The sequence below is a fragment of the Coregonus lavaretus genome (genome assembly GCF_964263955.1).
Source record: "Coregonus lavaretus genome assembly, contig: HAP1_SCAFFOLD_4244, whole genome shotgun sequence".
Classification (NCBI taxonomy): domain Eukaryota; kingdom Metazoa; phylum Chordata; class Actinopteri; order Salmoniformes; family Salmonidae; genus Coregonus; species Coregonus lavaretus.
In genome coordinates, this window is record NW_028162252.1 from 30135 (window position 1) to 52438 (window position 22304).

The 22304-nt window shown below is 39.9% G+C and overlaps 1 protein-coding gene across 1 annotated transcript in view; it reads right to left on the bottom strand.

The window, feature by feature from the left end:
• Window positions 1–22225, bottom strand: part of LOC311119422 (solute carrier family 15 member 1-like) — a 47934-nt gene extending 25709 nt beyond the window's left edge. The window contains exons 1-9 of the mRNA XM_084194117.1: window positions 22159–22225; window positions 21874–21973; window positions 19792–19882; window positions 7442–7525; window positions 7187–7269; window positions 6026–6112; window positions 5570–5659; window positions 201–245; window positions 17–49 (exon numbers count right to left, since the gene is read on the bottom strand). Of these exons, the coding sequence (XP_084050243.1) occupies window positions 17–49; window positions 201–245; window positions 5570–5659; window positions 6026–6112; window positions 7187–7269; window positions 7442–7525; window positions 19792–19882; window positions 21874–21973; window positions 22159–22193 (648 nt within the window). The 5' untranslated portion in view covers window positions 22194–22225. The remainder of the gene's footprint in view (window positions 1–16; window positions 50–200; window positions 246–5569; window positions 5660–6025; window positions 6113–7186; window positions 7270–7441; window positions 7526–19791; window positions 19883–21873; window positions 21974–22158) is intronic.
• Window positions 22226–22304: the final 79 nt, after the last annotated feature.

Below are 22304 nucleotides of genomic sequence, written 5' to 3' on the forward strand. Positions count from 1 at the left end.
AGGGGACGTGGCTCACCTGCATCTGATCTGGCTGCACAATGAGAATTCCCTGCAGAGGAGAAACAGCAGTTATTTAAACGTTTCCTTGGGTGTCTTTAATTCAGTTAAATGTGTCTTTGGGTGTCTTTAATATTGAATTCAAATAGAATTGATCACTAGTATTATGTCATTGTTGTTTGTGAGGGTTGAAAAACACTTACAAAGTTTCCGTCCATGGTGGTGGCCTGGAGGGTCCATCTGGAGCCCTGGGGAGGGGACACAGTTGATTAGGAGGATCCTATAGTTAGTATAGAGTTAGATCCTTTAAATACTGTCCCAGTCTACTGCCAAGGTGTAGTCAGTGATTCCAGCTGTTTAGGAGGATCCTATAGTTAGTATAGAGTTAGATCCTTTAAATACTGTCCCAGTCTACTGCCAAGGTGTAGTCAGTGATTCCAGCTGTTTAGGAGGATCCTATAGTTAGTATAGAGTTAGATCCTTTAAATACTGTCCCAGTCTACTGCCAAGGTGTAGTCAGTGATTCCAGCTGTTTAGGAGGATCCTATAGTTAGTATAGAGTTAGATCCTTTAAATACTGTCCCAGTCTCCTGCCAAGGTGTAGTCAGTGATTCCGTGGCACAGCTGTTGTGCACAAAGTATTTACAAAGTATCTGTTCATATAATATGCCATTTAGCAGGGCTGTTTGGGTTAGGGGTTAGGGTGAGTAGTCTTAGGGGTTAGGGTGAGTAGTCTTAGGGGTTAGGGTGAGTAGTCTTAGGGGTTAGGGGTTAGGGTGAGTAGGCTATATACAGGAAAGCCAAAGTTCCAACAGCTGGGCCTAAAATAATGTATAAGAGATCATACAAAAGATGTTGCTGTGACTCTTATGTGAATGATGTAAAACATATTTGTTGGTATGATGTGATTAATAAGGGGGCATCCAGATGCTGCACTTGATGAATTTATGAAATTGCTTCTTCCAATTATTGATCAACATGCACCTGTTAAGAAACTGACTGTTAGAACTGTTAAGGCTCCATGGATTGATGAGGAATTGAAAAACTGTCTGGTTGAAAGAGACGGGGCAAAAGGAGTGGCTAATAAGTCTGGCTGCACATCTGACTGGCTGACTTACTGCAAATTGAGAAATGATGTGACTAAACTCAACAAAAAGAAGAAGAAACCGTATTATGAAGCAAAGATCAATAATATAAAGAATGATGGAAAAAAACTTTTGAGTTCTTTAAATGGAATTATGGGCAGAAAGACAAATTCAACTCCATCTTTCATCGAATCAGATTGCTTTTTCATCACAAAACCATTTGATGTTGCCAATTATTTTAATGATTACTTCATTGGCAAAGTGGGCAAACTTAGGCAGGAAATGCCAACAATTAACAGTGAGCCATTGTATTCATGTATAAAAAAACAAATAATGAAAGAAAAGCATTGCAAGTTAGAATTTTGTAAAGTTAGTGTGGGAGAGGTGGAAAAATTATTGTTATCGATCAAAAATGACAAACCTCCTGGCATTGACAACTTAGATGGATGTCACGCCCTGGCCTTGAGAGGCCGGTTGTCTTTAGTTGGTTTGGTCAGGGCGTCAGTATCTATGTTAGAATTTCTAGGTTTAGGTTCTAGTTTTCCTATTTCTATGTCTGGCCGGGTATGATTCCCAATCAGAGGCAGCTGTCGCTCGTTGTCTCTGATTGGGGATCATCCTTAGGTAGCCCGTAGCCTACTGTGTATTGTGGGATCTTGTTCCTGTTAGCCTGCTGTGTATTGTGGGATCTTGTTCCTGTTAGCCTGGTGTGTGTATAGTGTGTATTGTGGGATCTTGTTCCTGTTAGGCTGGTGTGTATATAGTGTGTATTGTGGGATCTTGTTCCTGTTAGGCTGGTGTGTGTATAGTGTGTATTGTGGGATCTTGTTCCTGTTAGTCTGCTGTGTATTGTGGGATCTTGTTCCTGTTAGTCTGGTGTGTGTATAGCCCATTGGCTGCTGTGTATTGTGGGATCTTGTTCCTGTTAGTCTGCTGTGTATTGTGGGATCTTGTTCCTGTTAGTCTGGTGTGTATTGTGGGATCTTGTTCCTGTTAGTCTGGTGTGTATTGTGGGATCTTGTTCCTGTTAGTCTGCTGTGTATTGTGGGATCTTGTTCCTGTTAGTCTGGTGTGTATTGTGGGATCTTGTTCCTGTTAGTCTGCTGTGTATTGTGGGATCTTGTTCCTGTTAGTCTGCTGTGTATTGTGGGATCTTGTTCCTGTTAGTCTGCTGTGTATTGTGGGATCTTGTTCCTGTTAGTCTGCTGTGTATTGTGGGATCTTGTTCCTGTTAGTCTGCTGTGTATTGTGGGATCCTGTTCCTGTTAGTCTGCTGTGTATATAGTGTGTATTGTGGGATCTTGTTCCTGTTAGTCTGCTGTGTATTGTGGGATGTTGTTCCTGTTAGTCTGGTGTGTATATAGTGTGTATTGTGGGATCTTGTTCCTGTTAGGCTGGTGTGTATATAGTGTGTATTGTGGGATCTTGTTCCTGTTAGTCTGCTGTGTATTGTGGGATCTTGTTCCTGTTAGTCTGGTGTGTATTGTGGGATCTTGTTCCTGTTAGTCTGCTGTGTATTGTGGGATCTTGTTCCTGTTAGTCTGGTGTGTATTGTGGGATCTTGTTCCTGTTAGTCTGCTGTGTATTGTGGGATCTTGTTCCTGTTAGCCTGCTGTGTATTGTGGGATGTTGTTCCTGTTAGTCTGGTGTGTGTATAGCCCATTGGACTTCACGTTACGTTGTTTCTTGTTTTGTTGTATGTTTATTTGAGTTAATAAACATGTACGCTTTGCACGCTGCACCTTGGTCCGACCCGTCTCTCAACGTTCGTGACAATGGAAAGCTACTGGGATGGTAGCTGACTCTATAGCCACTCCTGTCTGCCCTATCTTTAATCTGAGACTAGAGGAAACTCTGTCCTCAGGCCTGGAGGGAAGCCAAAGTAATTATGCTACCCAAGAATGGTAAAGCAGCCTTTACTGGTTCTAACAGCAGACCTATCAGCTTGCTGCCAGCTCTTAGCAAAATGTTGGAAAAAATTGTGTTTGACCAAATACAATGCTATTTCTCTGTAAACAAATTAACAACAGACTTTCAGCATGCTTATAGGGAAGGGCACTCAACATGTACTGCACTGACACAAATGACTGATTGAAATTGATAAGAAATTGATAAGAAGATTGTGGGAGCTGTACTGTTAGATTTCAGTGCAGCCTTTGATATTATTGACCATAACCTGTTGTTGAAAAAACGTATGTGTTATGGCTTTTCAACCTCTGCCATATCGTGGATTCAGAGCTATCTCTCTAATAGAACTCAAACGTTTTTCTTTAATGCAATCATTTGCCGTTACCTTAGATTGTAAACTATCATGGTCAAAACATATAGATTCAATGATTGCAAAGATGGGGAAAGGTCTGTCCGTAATAAAGAGATGCTCTGCTTTTTTGACACCACACTCCAAAAAGCAAGTCCTGCAGGCTCTAGTTTAGTCTATTCTTGATTATTCTCCAGTCGTGTGGTTGAGTGCTGCAAGGAAAGACCTAGTTAAGCTGCATCTGGCCCAGAACAGAGCGGCACGTCTTGCTCTTCACTGTAATCAGAGGGCTGATATAAATACTATGTATGCCAGTCTCTCTTAGCTAAGAGTTGAAGAGAGACTGACTACATCACTTTTTCTTTTTATAAGAAACATTGTGTTGAAAATCCCAAATTGTTTGCATAGTCAACTTACACACAGCTCTGACACACACACGTACCCCACCAGACATGCCACCAGGGGTCTTTTCACAGTCCACAAATCCAGAACAAATTCAAGAAAGCGTACAGTGTTATATAGAACCATTATTGTATGGAACTCCATTCCATCTCATATTGCTCAAATAAACAGCAAACCTGGTTTAAAAAAAACAGATAAAGCAACACCTCACGGCACAACGCCTCTCCCCTATTTCATAGTTTGTGTGTATGTATATGTATTGATATGTAGGCTACGTGTGCCTTTAAAAAAAATGTATGTAGTTCTGTCCTTGAGCTGTTCTTGTCTATTAATGTTCTGTATTATGTCATGTTTCATGTTTTGTTTGGACCCCAGGAAGAGTAGCTGCTGCTTTTGCAACAGCTAATGGGGATCCTAATAAAATACCAAATACCAAATACTTCCATTCATTTTTCAAACCAGTATTGGTTTCCTTCAGACGAAGCGTCTCATGGCCTGACAAACAGCGCTCTAGCTCTGCCAACTTTCACCGCAGATGTTGAACATCGGCGGATGATCGGATTGAGACGCATCCAATGCAAAAAGTATCTCTAGCTTAAACTGATATCTGTAACTTAAACAGATCTCTCTAGCTTAAACAGATATCTGTAACTTAAACAGATCTCTCTAGCTTAAACTGATATATCTAGCTTAAATTGATATCTGTAACTTAAACAGATCTCTCTAGCTTAAACAGATCTCTCTAGCTTAAACTGATATATCTAGCTTAAACAGATCTCTCTAGCTTAAACAGATCTCTCTAGCTTAAACATATCTCTCTAGCTTAAACATATCTCTCTATCTTAAACTGATATCTCTATCTTAAACTGATATCTCTAGCTTAAACAGATCTCTCTAGCTTAAACAGATCTCTCTAGCTTAAACAGATCTCTCTAGCTTAAACTGATATCTCTAGCTTAAACGGATCTCTCTATTTTAAACTGATCTCTCTAGCTTAAACGGTTATCTCTAGTTTAAACAGATATCTCTAGCTTAAACATATCTCTCTATCTTAAACAGGTCTCTATAGCTTAAACAGATCTCGCTATCTTAAACAGATCTCTATAGCTTAAACTGATATCTCTAACTTAAACTGATATATCTAGCTTAAACAGATCTCTCTAGCTTAAACAGATCTATCTAGCTTAAACATATCTCTCTATCTTAAACTGATATCTCTATCTTAAACTGATATCTCTAGCTTAAACAGATCTCTCTAATGTAAACAGATCTCTCTAGCTTAAACAGATCTCTCTAGCTTAAACAGATCTCTCTAGCTTAAACTGATATCTCTAGCTTAAACTGATATCTCTAGCTTAAACGGATCTCTCTATTTTAAACTGATCTCTCTAGCTTAAACGGTTATCTCTAGTTTAAACAGATATCTCTAGCTTAAACATATCTCTCTATCTTAAACAGATCTCTATAGCTTAAACAGATCTCGCTATCTTAAACAGATCTCTATAGCTTAAACTGATATCTCTAACTTAAACTGATCTCTCTAGTTTAAACTGATCTCTATAGCTTAAACATATCTCTCTATCTTAAACAGATCTCTATAGCTTAAACAGATATCTCTATCTTAAACAGATCTCTATAGCTTAAACTGATATCTCTATTTTAAACGGATCTCTTTAGCTTAAACAGATATCCCTAGCTTAAACAGATCTCTCTAGCTCAAACAGATATATTTAGCTTAAACAGATATCTATCTTAAACTGACAGATTTCGAAGGGGGATTTTTTTATTGTGTTAATTAAATGTATGGGTTTAGGGTTAGGGTTCTTACCTGTTGGTCAAACAGAGTCCAGAACATGGGAAGGGGGATGTAGAGAAACAGAACCTTCAGCACCATCTTCACCTGGGCCACCAGCAGTTTCTGGATGAGAGGAAGAGGAGGAGAAAAAGAGAGGAAGAGGAGGAGAGGAGGAGGAAGAGGAGGAGGAGGAGGAAGAGGAGGAGGAGGAAAGGAGGAGGAGAGCAGAGAGGAGGAGGAGAGCAGAGAGGAGAAGGAGGAGGAGAGCAGAGAGGAGAAGGAGGAGGAGGAGAGAGGAAGAGGAGGAGATGAGGAGAGAGGAGGAGGAAGTGGAGGAGGTAGAGGAGGAGGAAGAGGAGAGAGGAAGGATTTATGAATGAGTTCTCTGCATTGTAAACATCCTTCAGTTGACTTTAATTTTCAACAGCTATATGAACTGCTATTTTGGTAGTGTTGGTTTTTCCCATAGAACAGTGAACATGGACCTACATCATATTTCTCATCGGCCCAGTCCATCCAGTGTTCTCTCTTAGGGAACTTCTTGCTGCGATGCCTGAAGCGGTTCTTTATTGCAAACTAGAGGGGAGAGATAGAACACACACACACTTAATAGCTCTGGTCAAAACCAGACATTCACATCATGGAGAGTTTCACATGGAAAGATATGACTCTGGAAATCCCCTACTGTCTGGATGTTAATAGACTGTCTTACCCCTTACTGTCTGGATGTTAATAGACTGTCTTACCCCCTTACTGTCTGGATGTTATTAGACTGTCTTACCCCCTTACTGTCTGGATGTTAATAGACTGTCTAATCCCTTACTGTCTGGATGTTAATAGACTGTCTAATCCCTTACTGTCTGGATGTTAATAGACTGTCTAATCCCCTTACTGTCTGGATGTTAATAGACTGTCTTACCCCCTTACTGTCTGGATGTTAATAGACTGTCTTACCCCCTTACTGTCTGGATGTTATTAGACTGTCTTACCCCCTTACTGTCTGGATGTTAATAGACTGTCTTACCCCCTTACTGTCTGTATGTTAATAGACTGTCTCACCCCCTTACTGTCTGGATGTTAATAGACTGTCTAATCCCCTTACTGTCTGGATGTTAATAGACTGTCTAATCCCCTTACTGTCTGGATGTTAATAGACTGTTTTACCCCCTTACTGTCTGGATGTTAATATACTGTCTTACCCCCTTACTGTCTGGATGTTAATAGACTGTCTAGTCCCTTACTGTCTGTATGTTAATAGACAGTCTTACCCCCTTACTGTCTGGATGTCATTAGACTGTTTTACCCCCTTACTGTCTGGATGTTATTAGACTGTCTTACCCCCTTACTGTCTGGATGTTAATAGACTGTCTTACCCCCTTACTGTCTGGATGTTAATAGACTGTCTAATCCCTTACTGTCTGGATGTTAATAGACTGTCTTACCCCCTTACTGTCTGGATGTTAATAGACTGTCTTACCCCCTTACTGTCTGGATGTTAATAGACTGTCTAATCCCTTACTGTCTGGATGTTAATAGACTGTCTTACCCCCTTACTGTCTGGATGTTAATAGACTGTCTAATCCCTTACTGTCTGGATGTTAATAGACTGTCTTACCCCCTTACTGTCTGGATGTTGATAGACTGTCTTACCCCAATGCACTTGCAGACCTCCAGCATAATGTTGCCTTTAGGAGCAGTCTTGTTGTACATGCCACTGCCAACGATGAACACGACTGTGGAAACACAGAGAGACATCCGCCTCTGTTAACTAAACAGAGAGTCATAGATGAGATACAGTGGACAGACAGACAGAGTTCAGATCAAAACTGATGAATGTTAGGAAGGAAGCAACTCCATGAAGTGTAAACGAGGTCAGGGTTAGGAAACGAGGGTAACAGAACTCACTGAGAGCCACCACCATCAGGGCTGCAGGGACGCCGAAGGCCAGAGGATAGCACTTCTGTTGAGAGTGGATACCACACTCCTGGCCTGGAGGAGGGGACACACACATGGTGTTTGGTTATTGTGGTATTGGATGTAGAAACTGTCCATATTCCACAGGCATAATGATAGTAGTGTAAAGGCTGACCAGGTTAATGTTAGTTTAGGGTTAGTAATGTAAAGGCTGACCAGGTTAATGTTAGTTTAGGGTTAGTAATGTAAAGGCTGACCAGGTTAATGTTAGTTTAGGGTTAGTAATGTAAAGACTGACCAGGTTAATGTTTCATGTGTGTTAGTAATGTTAGTTCATGTTTATGTTTCATGTTTTGTTTGGACCCCAGGAAGAGTAGCTGCTGCTTTTGCAACAGCTAATGGGGATCCTAATAAAATACCAAATACCAAATACTTCCATTCATTTTTCAAACCAGTATTGGTTTCCTTCAGACGAAGCGTCTCATGGCCTGACAAACAGCGCTCTAGCTCTGCCAACTTTCACCGCAGATGTTGAACATCGGCGGATGATCGGATTGAGACGCATCCAATGCAAAAAGTATCTCTAGCTTAAACTGATATCTGTAACTTAAACAGATCTCTCTAGCTTAAACAGATATCTGTAACTTAAACAGATCTGTCTTACCCCCTTACTGTCTGGATGTTAATAGACTGTCTTACCCCCTTACTGTCTGGATGTTATTAGACTGTCTTACCCCCTTACTGTCTGGATGTTAATAGACTGTCTTACCCCCTTACTGTCTGTATGTTAATAGACTGTCTCACCCCCTTACTGTCTGGATGTTAATAGACTGTCTAATCCCCTTACTGTCTGGATGTTAATAGACTGTCTAATCCCCTTACTGTCTGGATGTTAATAGACTGTTTTACCCCCTTACTGTCTGGATGTTAATATACTGTCTTACCCCCTTACTGTCTGGATGTTAATAGACTGTCTAGTCCCTTACTGTCTGTATGTTAATAGACAGTCTTACCCCCTTACTGTCTGGATGTCATTAGACTGTTTTACCCCCTTACTGTCTGGATGTTATTAGACTGTCTTACCCCCTTACTGTCTGGATGTTAATAGACTGTCTTACCCCCTTACTGTCTGGATGTTAATAGACTGTCTAATCCCTTACTGTCTGGATGTTAATAGACTGTCTTACCCCCTTACTGTCTGGATGTTAATAGACTGTCTTACCCCCTTACTGTCTGGATGTTAATAGACTGTCTAATCCCTTACTGTCTGGATGTTAATAGACTGTCTTACCCCCTTACTGTCTGGATGTTAATAGACTGTCTAATCCCTTACTGTCTGGATGTTAATAGACTGTCTTACCCCCTTACTGTCTGGATGTTGATAGACTGTCTTACCCCAATGCACTTGCAGACCTCCAGCATAATGTTGCCTTTAGGAGCAGTCTTGTTGTACATGCCACTGCCAACGATGAACACGACTGTGGAAACACAGAGAGACATCCGCCTCTGTTAACTAAACAGAGAGTCATAGATGAGATACAGTGGACAGACAGACAGAGTTCAGATCAAAACTGATGAATGTTAGGAAGGAAGCAACTCCATGAAGTGTAAACGAGGTCAGGGTTAGGAAACGAGGGTAACAGAACTCACTGAGAGCCACCACCATCAGGGCTGCAGGGACGCCGAAGGCCAGAGGATAGCACTTCTGTTGAGAGTGGATACCACACTCCTGGCCTGGAGGAGGGGACACACACATGGTGTTTGGTTATTGTGGTATTGGATGTAGAAACTGTCCATATTCCACAGGCATAATGATAGTAGTGTAAAGGCTGACCAGGTTAATGTTAGTTTAGGGTTAGTAGTGTAAAGGCTGACCAGGTTAATGTTAGTTTAGGGTTAGTAATGTAAAGGCTGACCAGGTTAATGTTAGTTTAGGGTTAGTAATGTAAAGGCTGACCAGGTTAATGTTAGTTTAGGGTTAGTAATGTAAAGGCTGACCAGGTTAATGTTAGTTTAGGGTTAGTAATGTAAAGGCTGACCAGGTTAATGTTAGTTTAGGGTTAGTAATGTAAAGACTGACCAGGTTAATGTTAGTTTAGGGTTAGTAATGTAAAGGCTGACCAGGTTAATGTTAGTTTAGGGTTAGTAATGTAAAGGCTGACCAGGTTAATGTTAGTTTAGGGTTAGTAATGTAAAGGCTGACCAGGTTAATGTTAGTTTAGGGTTAGTAATGTAAAGGCTGACCAGGTTAATGTTAGTTTAGGGTTAGTAATGTAAAGGCTGGCCAGGTTAATGTTAGTTTAGGGTTAGTAATGTAAAGGCTGACCAGGTTAATGTTAGTTTAGGGTTAGTAATGTAAAGGCTGACCAGGTTAATGTTAGTTTAGGGTTAGTAATGTAAAGGCTGACCAGGTTAATGTTAGTTTAGGGTTAGTAATGTAAAGGCTGACCAGGTATTGTGTTAGTTTAGGGTTAGTAATGTAAAGGCTGACCAGGTTAATGTTAGTTTAGGGTTAGTAATGTAAAGGCTGACCAGGTTAATGTTAGTTTAGGGTTAGTAATGTAAAGGCTGACCAGGTTAATGTTAGTTTAGGGTTAGTAATGTAAAGGCTGACCAGGTTAATGTTAGTTTAGGGTTAGTAATGTAAAGGCTGACCAGGTTAATGTTAGTTTAAGGTTAGTAATGTAAAGGCTGACCAGGTTAATGTTAGTTTAGGGTTAGTAATGTAAAGGCTGACCAGGTTAATGTTAGTTTAGGGTTAGTAATGTAAAGGCTGACCAGGTTAATGTTAGTTTAGGGTTAGTAATGTAAAGGCTGACCAGGTTAATGTTAGTTTAGGGTTAGTAATGTAAAGGCTGACCAGGTTAATGTTAGTTTAGGGTTAGTAATGTAAAGGCTGACCAGGTTAATGTTAGTTTAGGGTTAGTAATGTAAAGGCTGACCAGGTTAATGTTAGTTTAGGGTTAGTAATGTAAAGGCTGACCAGGTTAATGTTAGTTTAGGGTTAGTAATGTAAAGGCTGACCAGGTTAATGTTAGTTTAGGGTTAGTAATGTAAAGGCTGACCAGGTTAATGTTAGTTTAGGGTTAGTAATGTAAAGGCTGACCAGGTTAATGTTAGTTTAGGGTTAGTAATGTAAAGACTGACCAGGTATTGTGTTAGTTTAGGGTTAGTAATGTAAAGGCTGACCAGGTTAATGTTAGTTTAGGGTTAGTAATGTAAAGGCTGACCAGGTTAATGTTAGTTTAGGGTTAGTAATGTAAAGGCTGACCAGGTTAATGTTAGTTTAGGGTTAGTAATGTAAAGGCTGACCAGGTTAATGTTAGTTTAGGGTTAGTAATGTAAAGGCTGGCCAGGTTAATGTTAGTTTAGGGTTAGTAATGTAAAGGCTGACCAGGTTAATGTTAGTTTAGGGTTAGTAATGTAAAGGCTGACCAGGTTAATGTTAGTTTAGGGTTAGTAATGTAAAGGCTGACCAGGTTAATGTTAGTTTAGGGTTAGTAATGTAAAGGCTGGCCAGGTTAATGTTAGTTTAGGGTTAGTAATGTAAAGGCTGACCAGGTTAATGTTAGTTTAGGGTTAGTAATGTAAAGGCTGACCAGGTTAATGTTAGTTTAGGGTTAGTAATGTAAAGGTTGACCAGGTTAATGTTAGTTTAGGGTTAGTAATGTAAAGGCTGACCAGGTTAATGTTAGTTTAGGGTTAGTAATGTAAAGGCTGACCAGGTATTGTGTTAGTTTAGGGTTAGTAATGTAAAGGCTGACCAGGTTAATGTTAGTTTAGGGTTAGTAATGTAAAGGCTGACCAGGTTAATGTTAGTTTAGGGTTAGTAATGTAAAGGCTGGCCAGGTTAATGTTAGTTTAGGGTTAGTAATGTAAAGGCTGACCAGGTTAATGTTAGTTTAGGGTTAGTAATGTAAAGGCTGACCAGGTTAATGTTAGTTTAGGGTTAGTAATGTAAAGGCTGACCAGGTTAATGTTAGTTTAGGGTTAGTAATGTAAAGGCTGGCCAGGTTAATGTTAGTTTAGGGTTAGTAATGTAAAGGCTGACCAGGTTAATGTTAGTTTAGGGTTAGTAATGTAAAGGCTGACCAGGTTAATGTTAGTTTAGGGTTAGTAATGTAAAGACTGACCAGGTTAATGTTAGTTTAGGGTTAGTAATGTAAAGGCTGACCAGGTTAATGTTAGTTTAGGGTTAGTAATGTAAAGGCTGACCAGGTTAATGTTAGTTTAGGGTTAGTAATGTAAAGGCTGACCAGGTTAATGTTAGTTTAGGGTTAGTAATGTAAAGGCTGACCAGGTTAATGTTAGTTTAGGGTTAGTAATGTAAAGGCTGGCCAGGTTAATGTTAGTTTAGGGTTAGTAATGTAAAGGCTGACCAGGTTAATGTTAGTTTAGGGTTAGTAATGTAAAGGCTGACCAGGTTAATGTTAGTTTAGGGTTAGTAATGTAAAGGCTGACCAGGTTAATGTTAGTTTAGGGTTAGTAATGTAAAGGCTGACCAGGTTAATGTTAGTTTAGGGTTAGTAATGTAAAGGCTGACCAGGTATTGTGTTAGTTTAGGGTTAGTAATGTAAAGGCTGACCAGGTTAATGTTAGTTTAGGGTTAGTAATGTAAAGGCTGACCAGGTTAATGTTAGTTTAGGGTTAGTAATGTAAAGGCTGACCAGGTTAATGTTAGTTTAGGGTTAGTAATGTAAAGGCTGACCAGGTTAATGTTAGTTTAGGGTTAGTAATGTAAAGGCTGACCAGGTTAATGTTAGTTTAAGGTTAGTAATGTAAAGGCTGACCAGGTTAATGTTAGTTTAGGGTTAGTAATGTAAAGGCTGACCAGGTTAATGTTAGTTTAGGGTTAGTAATGTAAAGGCTGACCAGGTTAATGTTAGTTTAGGGTTAGTAATGTAAAGGCTGACCAGGTTAATGTTAGTTTAGGGTTAGTAATGTAAAGGCTGACCAGGTTAATGTTAGTTTAGGGTTAGTAATGTAAAGGCTGACCAGGTTAATGTTAGTTTAGGGTTAGTAATGTAAAGGCTGACCAGGTTAATGTTAGTTTAGGGTTAGTAATGTAAAGGCTGACCAGGTTAATGTTAGTTTAGGGTTAGTAATGTAAAGGCTGACCAGGTTAATGTTAGTTTAGGGTTAGTAATGTAAAGGCTGACCAGGTTAATGTTAGTTTAGGGTTAGTAATGTAAAGGCTGACCAGGTTAATGTTAGTTTAGGGTTAGTAATGTAAAGACTGACCAGGTATTGTGTTAGTTTAGGGTTAGTAATGTAAAGGCTGACCAGGTTAATGTTAGTTTAGGGTTAGTAATGTAAAGGCTGACCAGGTTAATGTTAGTTTAGGGTTAGTAATGTAAAGGCTGACCAGGTTAATGTTAGTTTAGGGTTAGTAATGTAAAGGCTGACCAGGTTAATGTTAGTTTAGGGTTAGTAATGTAAAGGCTGGCCAGGTTAATGTTAGTTTAGGGTTAGTAATGTAAAGGCTGACCAGGTTAATGTTAGTTTAGGGTTAGTAATGTAAAGGCTGACCAGGTTAATGTTAGTTTAGGGTTAGTAATGTAAAGGCTGACCAGGTTAATGTTAGTTTAGGGTTAGTAATGTAAAGGCTGGCCAGGTTAATGTTAGTTTAGGGTTAGTAATGTAAAGGCTGACCAGGTTAATGTTAGTTTAGGGTTAGTAATGTAAAGGCTGACCAGGTTAATGTTAGTTTAGGGTTAGTAATGTAAAGGTTGACCAGGTTAATGTTAGTTTAGGGTTAGTAATGTAAAGGCTGACCAGGTTAATGTTAGTTTAGGGTTAGTAATGTAAAGGCTGACCAGGTATTGTGTTAGTTTAGGGTTAGTAATGTAAAGGCTGACCAGGTTCATGTTAGTTTAGGGTTAGTAATGTAAAGGCTGACCAGGTTAATGTTAGTTTAGGGTTAGTAATGTAAAGGCTGACCAGGTTAATGTTAGTTTAGGGTTAGTAATGTAAAGGCTGACCAGGTTAATGTTAGTTTAGGGTTAGTAATGTAAAGGCTGACCAGGTTAATGTTAGTTTAGGGTTAGTAATGTAAAGGCTGGCCAGGTTAATGTTAGTTTAGGGTTAGTAATGTAAAGGCTGACCAGGTATTGTGTTAGTTTAGGGTTAGTAATGTAAAGGCTGACCAGGTTAATGTTAGTTTAGGGTTAGTAATGTAAAGGCTGGCCAGGTTAATGTTAGTTTAGGGTTAGTAATGTAAAGGCTGGCCAGGTTAATGTTAGTTTAGGGTTAGTAATGTAAAGGCTGGCCAGGTTAATGTTAGTTTAGGGTTAGTAATGTAAAGGCTGACCAGGTTAATGTTAGTTTAGGGTTAGTAATGTAAAGGCTGACCAGGTTAATGTTAGTTTAGGGTTAGTAATGTAAAGGCTGACCAGGTTAATGTTAGTTTAGGGTTAGTAATGTAATGGCTGACCAGGTTAATGTTAGTTTAGGGTTAGTATTGTAAAGGCTGACCAGGTTAATGTTAGTTTAGGGTTAGTAATGTAAAGGCTGACCAGGTTAATGTTAGTTTAGGGTTAGTAATGTAAAGGCTGACCAGGTTAATGTTAGTTTAGGGTTAGTAATGTAAAGGCTGGCCAGGTTAATGTTAGTTTAGGGTTAGTAATGTAAAGGCTGACCAGGTTAATGTTAGTTTAGGGTTAGTAATGTAAAGGCTGACCAGGTTAATGTTAGTTTAGGGTTAGTAATGTAAAGGCTGACCAGGTTAATGTTAGTTTAGGGTTAGTAATGTAAAGGCTGACCAGGTTAATGTTAGTTTAGGGTTAGTAATGTAAAGGCTGACCAGGTTAATGTTAGTTTAGGGTTAGTAATGTAAAGGCTGACCAGGTTAATGTTAGTTTAGGGTTAGTAATGTAAAGGCTGACCAGGTTAATGTTAGTTTAGGGTTAGTAATGTAAAGGCTGACCAGGTTAATGTTAGTTTAGGGTTAGTAATGTAAAGGCTGACCAGGTTAATGTTAGTTTAGGGTTAGTAATGTAAAGGCTGACCAGGTTAATGTTAGTTTAGGGTTAGTAATGTAAAGGCTGACCAGGTTAATGTTAGTTTAGGGTTAGTAATGTAAAGGCTGACCAGGTTAATGTTAGTTTAGGGTTAGTAATGTAAAGGCTGACCAGGTTAATGTTAGTTTAGGGTTAGTAATGTAAAGGCTGGCCAGGTTAATGTTAGTTTAGGGTTAGTAATGTAAAGGCTGGCCAGGTTAATGTTAGTTTAGGGTTAGTAATGTAAAGGCTGACCAGGTTAATGTTAGTTTAGGGTTAGTAATGTAAAGGCTGACCAGGTTAATGTTAGTTTAGGGTTAGTAATGTAAAGGCTGACCAGGTATTGTGTTAGTTTAGGGTTAGTAATGTAAAGGCTGACCAGGTTAATGTTAGTTTAGGGTTAGTAATGTAAAGGCTGGCCAGGTTAATGTTAGTTTAGGGTTAGTAATGTAAAGGCTGACCAGGTTAATGTTAGTTTAGGGTTAGTAATGTAAAGGCTGACCAGGTTAATGTTAGTTTAGGGTTAGTAATGTAAAGGCTGACCAGGTTAATGTTAGTTTAGGGTTAGTAATGTAAAGGCTGACCAGGTTAATGTTAGTTTAGGGTTAGTAATGTAATGGCTGACCAGGTTAATGTTAGTTTAGGGTTAGTAATGTAAAGGCTGACCAGGTTAATGTTAGTTTAGGGTTAGTAATGTAAAGGCTGACCAGGTTAATGTTAGTTTAGGGTTAGTAATGTAAAGGCTGACCAGGTTAATGTTAGTTTAGGGTTAGTAATGTAAAGGCTGACCAGGTTAATGTTAGTTTAGGGTTAGTAATGTAAAGGCTGACCAGGTTAATGTTAGTTTAGGGTTAGTAATGTAAAGGCTGGCCAGGTTAATGTTAGTTTAGGGTTAGTAATGTAAAGGCTGACCAGGTTAATGTTAGTTTAGGGTTAGTAATGTAAAGGCTGACCAGGTTAATGTTAGTTTAGGGTTAGTAATGTAAAGGCTGACCAGGTTAATGTTAGTTTAGGGTTAGTAATGTAAAGGCTGGCCAGGTTAATGTTAGTTTAGGGTTAGTAATGTAAAGGCTGACCAGGTTAATGTTAGTTTAGGGTTAGTAATGTAAAGGCTGGCCAGGTTAATGTTAGTTTAGGGTTAGTAATGTAAAGGCTGACCAGGTTAATGTTAGTTTAGGGTTAGTAATGTAAAGGCTGACCAGGTTAATGTTAGTTTAGGGTTAGTAATGTAAAGGCTGACCAGGTATTGTGTTAGTTTAGGGTTAGTAATGTAAAGGCTGACCAGGTTAATGTTAGTTTAGGGTTAGTAATGTAAAGGCTGGCCAGGTTAATGTAAGTTTAGGGTTAGTAATGTAAAGGCTGACCAGGTTAATGTTAGTTTAGGGTTAGTAATGTAAAGGCTGACCAGGTTAATGTTAGTTTAGGGTTAGTAATGTAAAGGCTGACCAGGTTAATGTTAGTTTAGGGTTAGTAATGTAAAGGCTGACCATGTTAATGTTAGTTTAGGGTTAGTAATGTAATGGCTGACCAGGTTAATGTTAGTTTAGGGTTAGTAATGTAAAGGCTGACCAGGTTAATGTTAGTTTAGGGTTAGTAATGTAAAGGCTGACCAGGTTAATGTTAGTTTAGGGTTAGTAATGTAAAGGCTGACCAGGTTAATGTTAGTTTAGGGTTAGTAATGTAAAGGCTGACCAGGGTAATGTTAGTTTATGGTTAGTAATGTAAAGGCTGACCAGGTTAATGTTAGTTTAGGGTTAGTAATGTAAAGGCTGGCCAGGTTAATGTTAGTTTAGGGTTAGTAATGTAAAGGCTGACCAGGTTAATGTTAGTTTAGGGTTAGTAATGTAAAGGCTGACCAGGTTAATGTTAGTTTAGGGTTAGTAATGTAAAGGCTGACCAGGTTAATGTTAGTTTAGGGTTAGTAATGTAAAGGCTGGCCAGGTTAATGTTAGTTTAGGGTTAGTAATGTAAAGGCTGACCAGGTTAATGTTAGTTTAGGGTTAGTAATGTAAAGGCTGACCAGGTTAATGTTAGTTTAGGGTTAGTAATGTAAAGGCTGACCAGGTTAATGTTAGTTTAGGGTTAGTAATGTAAAGGCTGACCAGGTATTGTGTTAGTTTAGGGTTAGTAATGTAAAGGCTGACCAGGTTAATGTTAGTTTAGGGTTAGTAATGTAAAGGCTGACCAGGTTAATGTTAGTTTAGGGTTAGTAATGTAAAGGCTGGCCAGGTTAATGTTAGTTTAGGGTTAGTAATGTAAAGGCTGACCAGGTTAATGTTAGTTTAGGGTTAGTAATGTAAAGACTGACCAGGTATTGTGTTAGTTTAGGGTTAGTAATGTAAAGGCTGACCAGGTTAATGTTAGTTTAGGGTTAGTAATGTAAAGGCTGGCCAGGTTAATGTTAGTTTAGGGTTAGTAATGTAAAGGCTGACCAGGTTAATGTTAGTTTAGGGTTAGTAATGTAAAGGCTGACCAGGTTAATGTTAGTTTAGGGTTAGTAATGTAAAGGCTGACCAGGTTAATGTTAGTTTAGGGTTAGTAATGTAAAGGCTGACCAGGTTAATGTTAGTTTAGGGTTAGTAATGTAAAGGCTGACCAGGTTAATGTTAGTTTAGGGTTAGTAATGTAAAGACTGACCAGGTATTGTGTTAGTTTAGGGTTAGTAATGTAAAGGCTGACCAGGTTAATGTTAGTTTAGGGTTAGTAATGTAAAGGCTGACCAGGTTAATGTTAGTTTAGGGTTAGTAATGTAAAGGCTGACCAGGTTAATGTTAGTTTAGGGTTAGTAATGTAAAGGCTGACCAGGTTAATGTTAGTTTAGGGTTAGTAATGTAAAGACTGACCAGGTATTGTGTTAGTTTAGGGTTAGTAATGTAAAGGCTGACCAGGTTAATGTTAGTTTAGGGTTAGTAATGTAAAGGCTGGCCAGGTTAATGTTAGTTTAGGGTTAGTAATGTAAAGGCTGACCAGGTTAATGTTAGTTTAGGGTTAATAATGTAAAGGCTGACCAGGTTAATGTTAGTTTAGGGTTAGTAATGTAAAGGCTGACCAGGTTAATGTTAGTTTAGGGTTAGTAATGTAAAGGCTGACCAGGTTAATGTTAGTTTAGGGTTAGTAATGTAAAGGCTGACCAGGTTAATGTTAGTTTAGGGTTAGTAATGTAATGGCTGACCAGGTTAATGTTAGTTTAGGGTTAGTAATGTAAAGGCTGACCAGGTTAATGTTAGTTTAGGGTTAGTAATGTAAAGGCTGGCCAGGTTAATGTTAGTTTAGGGTTAGTAATGTAAAGGCTGACCAGGTTAATGTTAGTTTAGGGTTAGTAATGTAAAGGCTGACCAGGTTAATGTTAGTTTAGGGTTAGTAATGTAAAGGCTGACCAGGTTAATGTTAGTTTAGGGTTAGTAATGTAAAGGCTGACCAGGTTAATGTTAGTTTAGGGTTAGTAATGTAAAGGCTGGCCAGGTTAATGTTAGGTTAGGGTTAGTAATGTAAAGGCTGACCAGGTTAAAGTTAGTTTAGGGTTAGTAATGTAAAGGCTGACCAGGTTAATGTTAGTTTAGGGTTAGTAATGTAAAGGCTGACCAGGTTAATGTTAGTTTAGGGTTAGTAATGTAAAGGCTGACCAGGTTAATGTTAGTTTAGGGTTAGTAATGTAAAGGCTGACCAGGTTAATGTTAATTTAGGGTTAGTAATGTAAAGGCTGACCAGGTTAATGTTAGTTTAGGGTTAGTAATGTAATGGCTGACCAGGTTAATGTTAGTTTAGGGTTAGTAATGTAAAGGCTGACCAGGTTAATGTTAGTTTAGGGTTAGTAATGTAAAGGCTGACCAGGTTAATGTTAGTTTAGGGTTAGTAATGTAAAGGCTGACCAGGTTAATGTTAGTTTAGGGTTAGTAATGTAAAGGCTGACCAGGGTAATGTTAGTTTAGGGTTAGTAATGTAAAGGCTGACCAGGTTAATGTTAGTTTAGGGTTAGTAATGTAAAGGCTGGCCAGGTTAATGTTAGTTTAGGGTTAGTAATGTAAAGGCTGACCAGGTTAATGTTAGTTTAGGGTTAGTAATGTAAAGGCTGACCAGGTTAATGTTAGTTTAGGGTTAATAATGTAAAGGCTGACCAGGTTAATGTTAGTTTAGGGTTAGTAATGTAAAGGCTGACCAGGTTAATGTTAGTTTAGGGTTAGTAATGTAAAGGCTGACCAGGTTAATGTTAGTTTAGGGTTAGTAATGTAAAGGCTGACCAGGTTAATGTTAGTTTAGGGTTAGTAATGTAAAGGCTGACCAGGTATTGTGTTAGTTTAGGGTTAGTAATGTAAAGGCTGACCAGGTTAATGTTAGTTTAGGGTTAGTAATGTAAAGGCTGACCAGGTTAATGTTAGTTTAGGGTTAGTAATGTAAAGGCTGACCAGGTTAATGTTAGTTTAGGGTTAGTAATGTAAAGGCTGACCAGGTTAATGTTAGTTTAGGGTTAGTAATGTAAAGGCTGACCAGGTTAATGTTAGTTTAAGGTTAGTAATGTAAAGGCTGACCAGGTTAATGTTAGTTTAGGGTTAGTAATGTAAAGGCTGACCAGGTTAATGTTAGTTTAGGGTTAGTAATGTAAAGGCTGACCAGGTTAATGTTAGTTTAGGGTTAGTAATGTAAAGGCTGACCAGGTTAATGTTAGTTTAGGGTTAGTAATGTAAAGGCTGACCAGGTTAATGTTAGTTTAGGGTTAGTAATGTAAAGGCTGACCAGGTTAATGTTAGTTTAGGGTTAGTAATGTAAAGGCTGACCAGGTTAATGTTAGTTTAGGGTTAGTAATGTAAAGGCTGACCAGGTTAATGTTAGTTTAGGGTTAGTAATGTAAAGGCTGACCAGGTTAATGTTAGTTTAGGGTTAGTAATGTAAAGGCTGACCAGGTTAATGTTAATTTAGGGTTAGTAATGTAAAGGCTGACCAGGTTAATGTTAGTTTAGGGTTAGTAATGTAAAGGCTGACCAGGTTAATGTTAGTTTAGGGTTAGTAATGTAAAGGCTGACCAGGTTAATGTTAGTTTAGGGTTAGTAATGTAAAGGCTGACCAGGTTAATGTTAGTTTAGGGTTAGTAATGTAAAGGCTGACCAGGTTAATGTTAGTTTAGGGTTAGTAATGTAAAGGCTGACCAGGTTAATGTTAGTTTAGGGTTAGTAATGTAAAGGCTGACCAGGTTAATGTTAGTTTAGGGTTAGTAATGTAAAGGCTGACCAGGTTAATGTTAGTTTAGGGTTAGTAATGTAAAGGCTGACCAGGTTAATGTTAGTTTAGGGTTAGTAATGTAAAGGCTGACCAGGTTAATGTTAGTTTAGGGTTAGGTTATCGTCGTACCTCTGAGGATGGGTGTAATGACGGTGGACAGGAGACTACCAGCATTGATTGACAGGTAGAAGATGGAGAAGAATGTGCTCCTCTGTTTCTCCTGGAGAACGCATGGACAGGAGGACAGGTTCAGAGGACAGGAGGACAGGAGACATGGACAGGAGGACAGGTTCAGAGGACAGGAGGACAGGAGACATGGACAGGAGGACAGGTTCAGAGGACAGGAGGACAGGAGACATGGACAGGAGGACAGGTTCAGAGGACAGGAGGACAGGAGACATGGACAGGAGGACAGGTTCAGAGGACAGGAGGACAGGAGACATGGACAGGAGGACAGGTTCAGAGGACAGGTTTAGAACAGGAGACATGGACAGGAGGACAGGTTCAGAGGACAGGTTTAGAACAGGAGACATGGACAGGAGAACAGGGTTAGAACAGGAGACATGGACAGGAGAACAGGTTCAGAGGACAGGGTTAGAACAGGAGAACAGGGTTAGAACAGGAGAACAGGGTTGGAACAGGAGAACAGGGTTGGAACAGGAGAACAGGGTTAGAACAGGAGAACAGGGTTGGAACAGGAGAACAGGGTTAGAACATGAGAACAGGGTTAGAACAGGAGAACAAGGTTGGAACAGGGTTAGAACAGGAGAACAGGGTTGGAACAGGAGAACAGGGTTAGAACAGGAGAACAGGGTTGGAACAGGAGAACAGGGTTAGAACAGGAGAACAGGGTTGGAACAGGAGAACAGGGTTAGAACAGGAGAACAGGGTTAGAACAGGAGAACAGGGTTGGAACAGGGTTAGAACAGGAGAACAGGGTTAGAACAGGATAACAGGGTTAGAACAGGAGAACAGGGTTAGAACAGGAGAACAGGGTTGGAACAGGAGAACAGGGTTAGAACAGGAGAACAGGAGAACAGGGTTGGAACAGGAGAACAGGGTTAGAACAGGAGAACAGGAGAACAGGGTTGGAACAGGAGAACAGGGTTGGAACAGGAGAACAGGGTTAGAACAGGAGAACAGGGTTGGAACAGGAGAACAGGGTTGGAACAGGAGAACAGGGTTGGAACAGGAGAACATGGTTAGAGGTGGTGTTACCAGGAGGCGGGTCTAGAGAGCTAGCTTGCTATATAGCCTGCAAACATCTGACCTTCACACTGGTGTCTAACCACAGCCGGACCTTCCCACTGGTGTCTAACCACAGCCGGCTCAATAGTAACAGTAATAGTGATAGTAGGAGGAGCAGCAGCATCTATCTGCTGGAGATTCACCCACATCAGCAACATGATGCACTATAACCCTAAATGCCCTCCCAGCGTGTAACCAGGGTTCATCGTTAATAAACAACCAGGTGGAATGTGTTAGATAGATACACCTACAGCTGCTGGCTCAGCACAGTCAGCACTGATAATGACTGAAGTCACAGTAACAAACCTCTCCAGACGCTGCTTTACAAAATGGCGTCTACACTACTGAGGGTCTACACTACCGTAATGACTGAAGTCACAGTAACAAACCACGCTGATCACTATCTCCAGACGCTGCTTTACAAAATGGCGTCTACACTACTGAGGGTCTACACTACCGTAATGACTGAAGTCACAGTAACAAACCACGCTGATCACTATCTCCAGACGCTGCTTTACAAAATGGCGTCTACACTACTGAGGGTCTACACTACCGTAATGACTGAAGTCACAGTAACAAACCACGCTGATCACTATCTCCAGACGCTGCTTTACAAAATGGCGTCTACACTACTGAGGGTCAGTAGAGACCGACTCTAAAAGGAAGGGCTGTGTGTTGTTTCTAAAATGGCGTCTACACTACTGAGGGTCAGTAGAGACCGACTCTAAAAGGAAGGGCTGTGTGTTGTTTCTAAAATGGCGTCTACACTACTGAGGGTCAGTAGAGACCGACTCTAAAAGGAAGGGCTGTGTGTTGTCTCCAAAATGGCGTCTACACTACTGAGGGTCAGTAGAGACCGACTCTAAAGGAAGGGCTGTGTGTTGTTTCTAAAATGGCGTCTACACTACCGTAATGACGGAGGTCAGTAGACTGTAAAACGGCTGCTCCGCTAGTGTTACCAACCTGGTGGTCTTCAAACTGGTCTCCTCCGAAGGCAGCAACACAGGGTTTGATTCCCCCCGTTCCCAGAGCGATGAGGAACAGGCCAACCATAGACATGGCCCTGAAGGGGAGAGAACAGCACATCACTTAACAGTTCAACTGATGGAACTCATATCATATCAATAAGTTGAGTCAACTTGATCGACTAAGTTTACTAACTCTAATCTTTTTACAATGCTGTACTGTACCCTGTGATCTAGGCTTATGTAGGATGTTGTGTTTAGGGAGAACAACAGATGAACTCACACATGGAAGGTCATGTTGTCAGGGGTCCCGTCCATGTCTGAGTCTGTGATGTCGTGTATAGCGCTTACTGCCATGACAACCTGTCCCACTGTATAGACAATGGATAAATAGACAATAGTCCTGGAAAGAGAGAGAGAGAAAGAGAG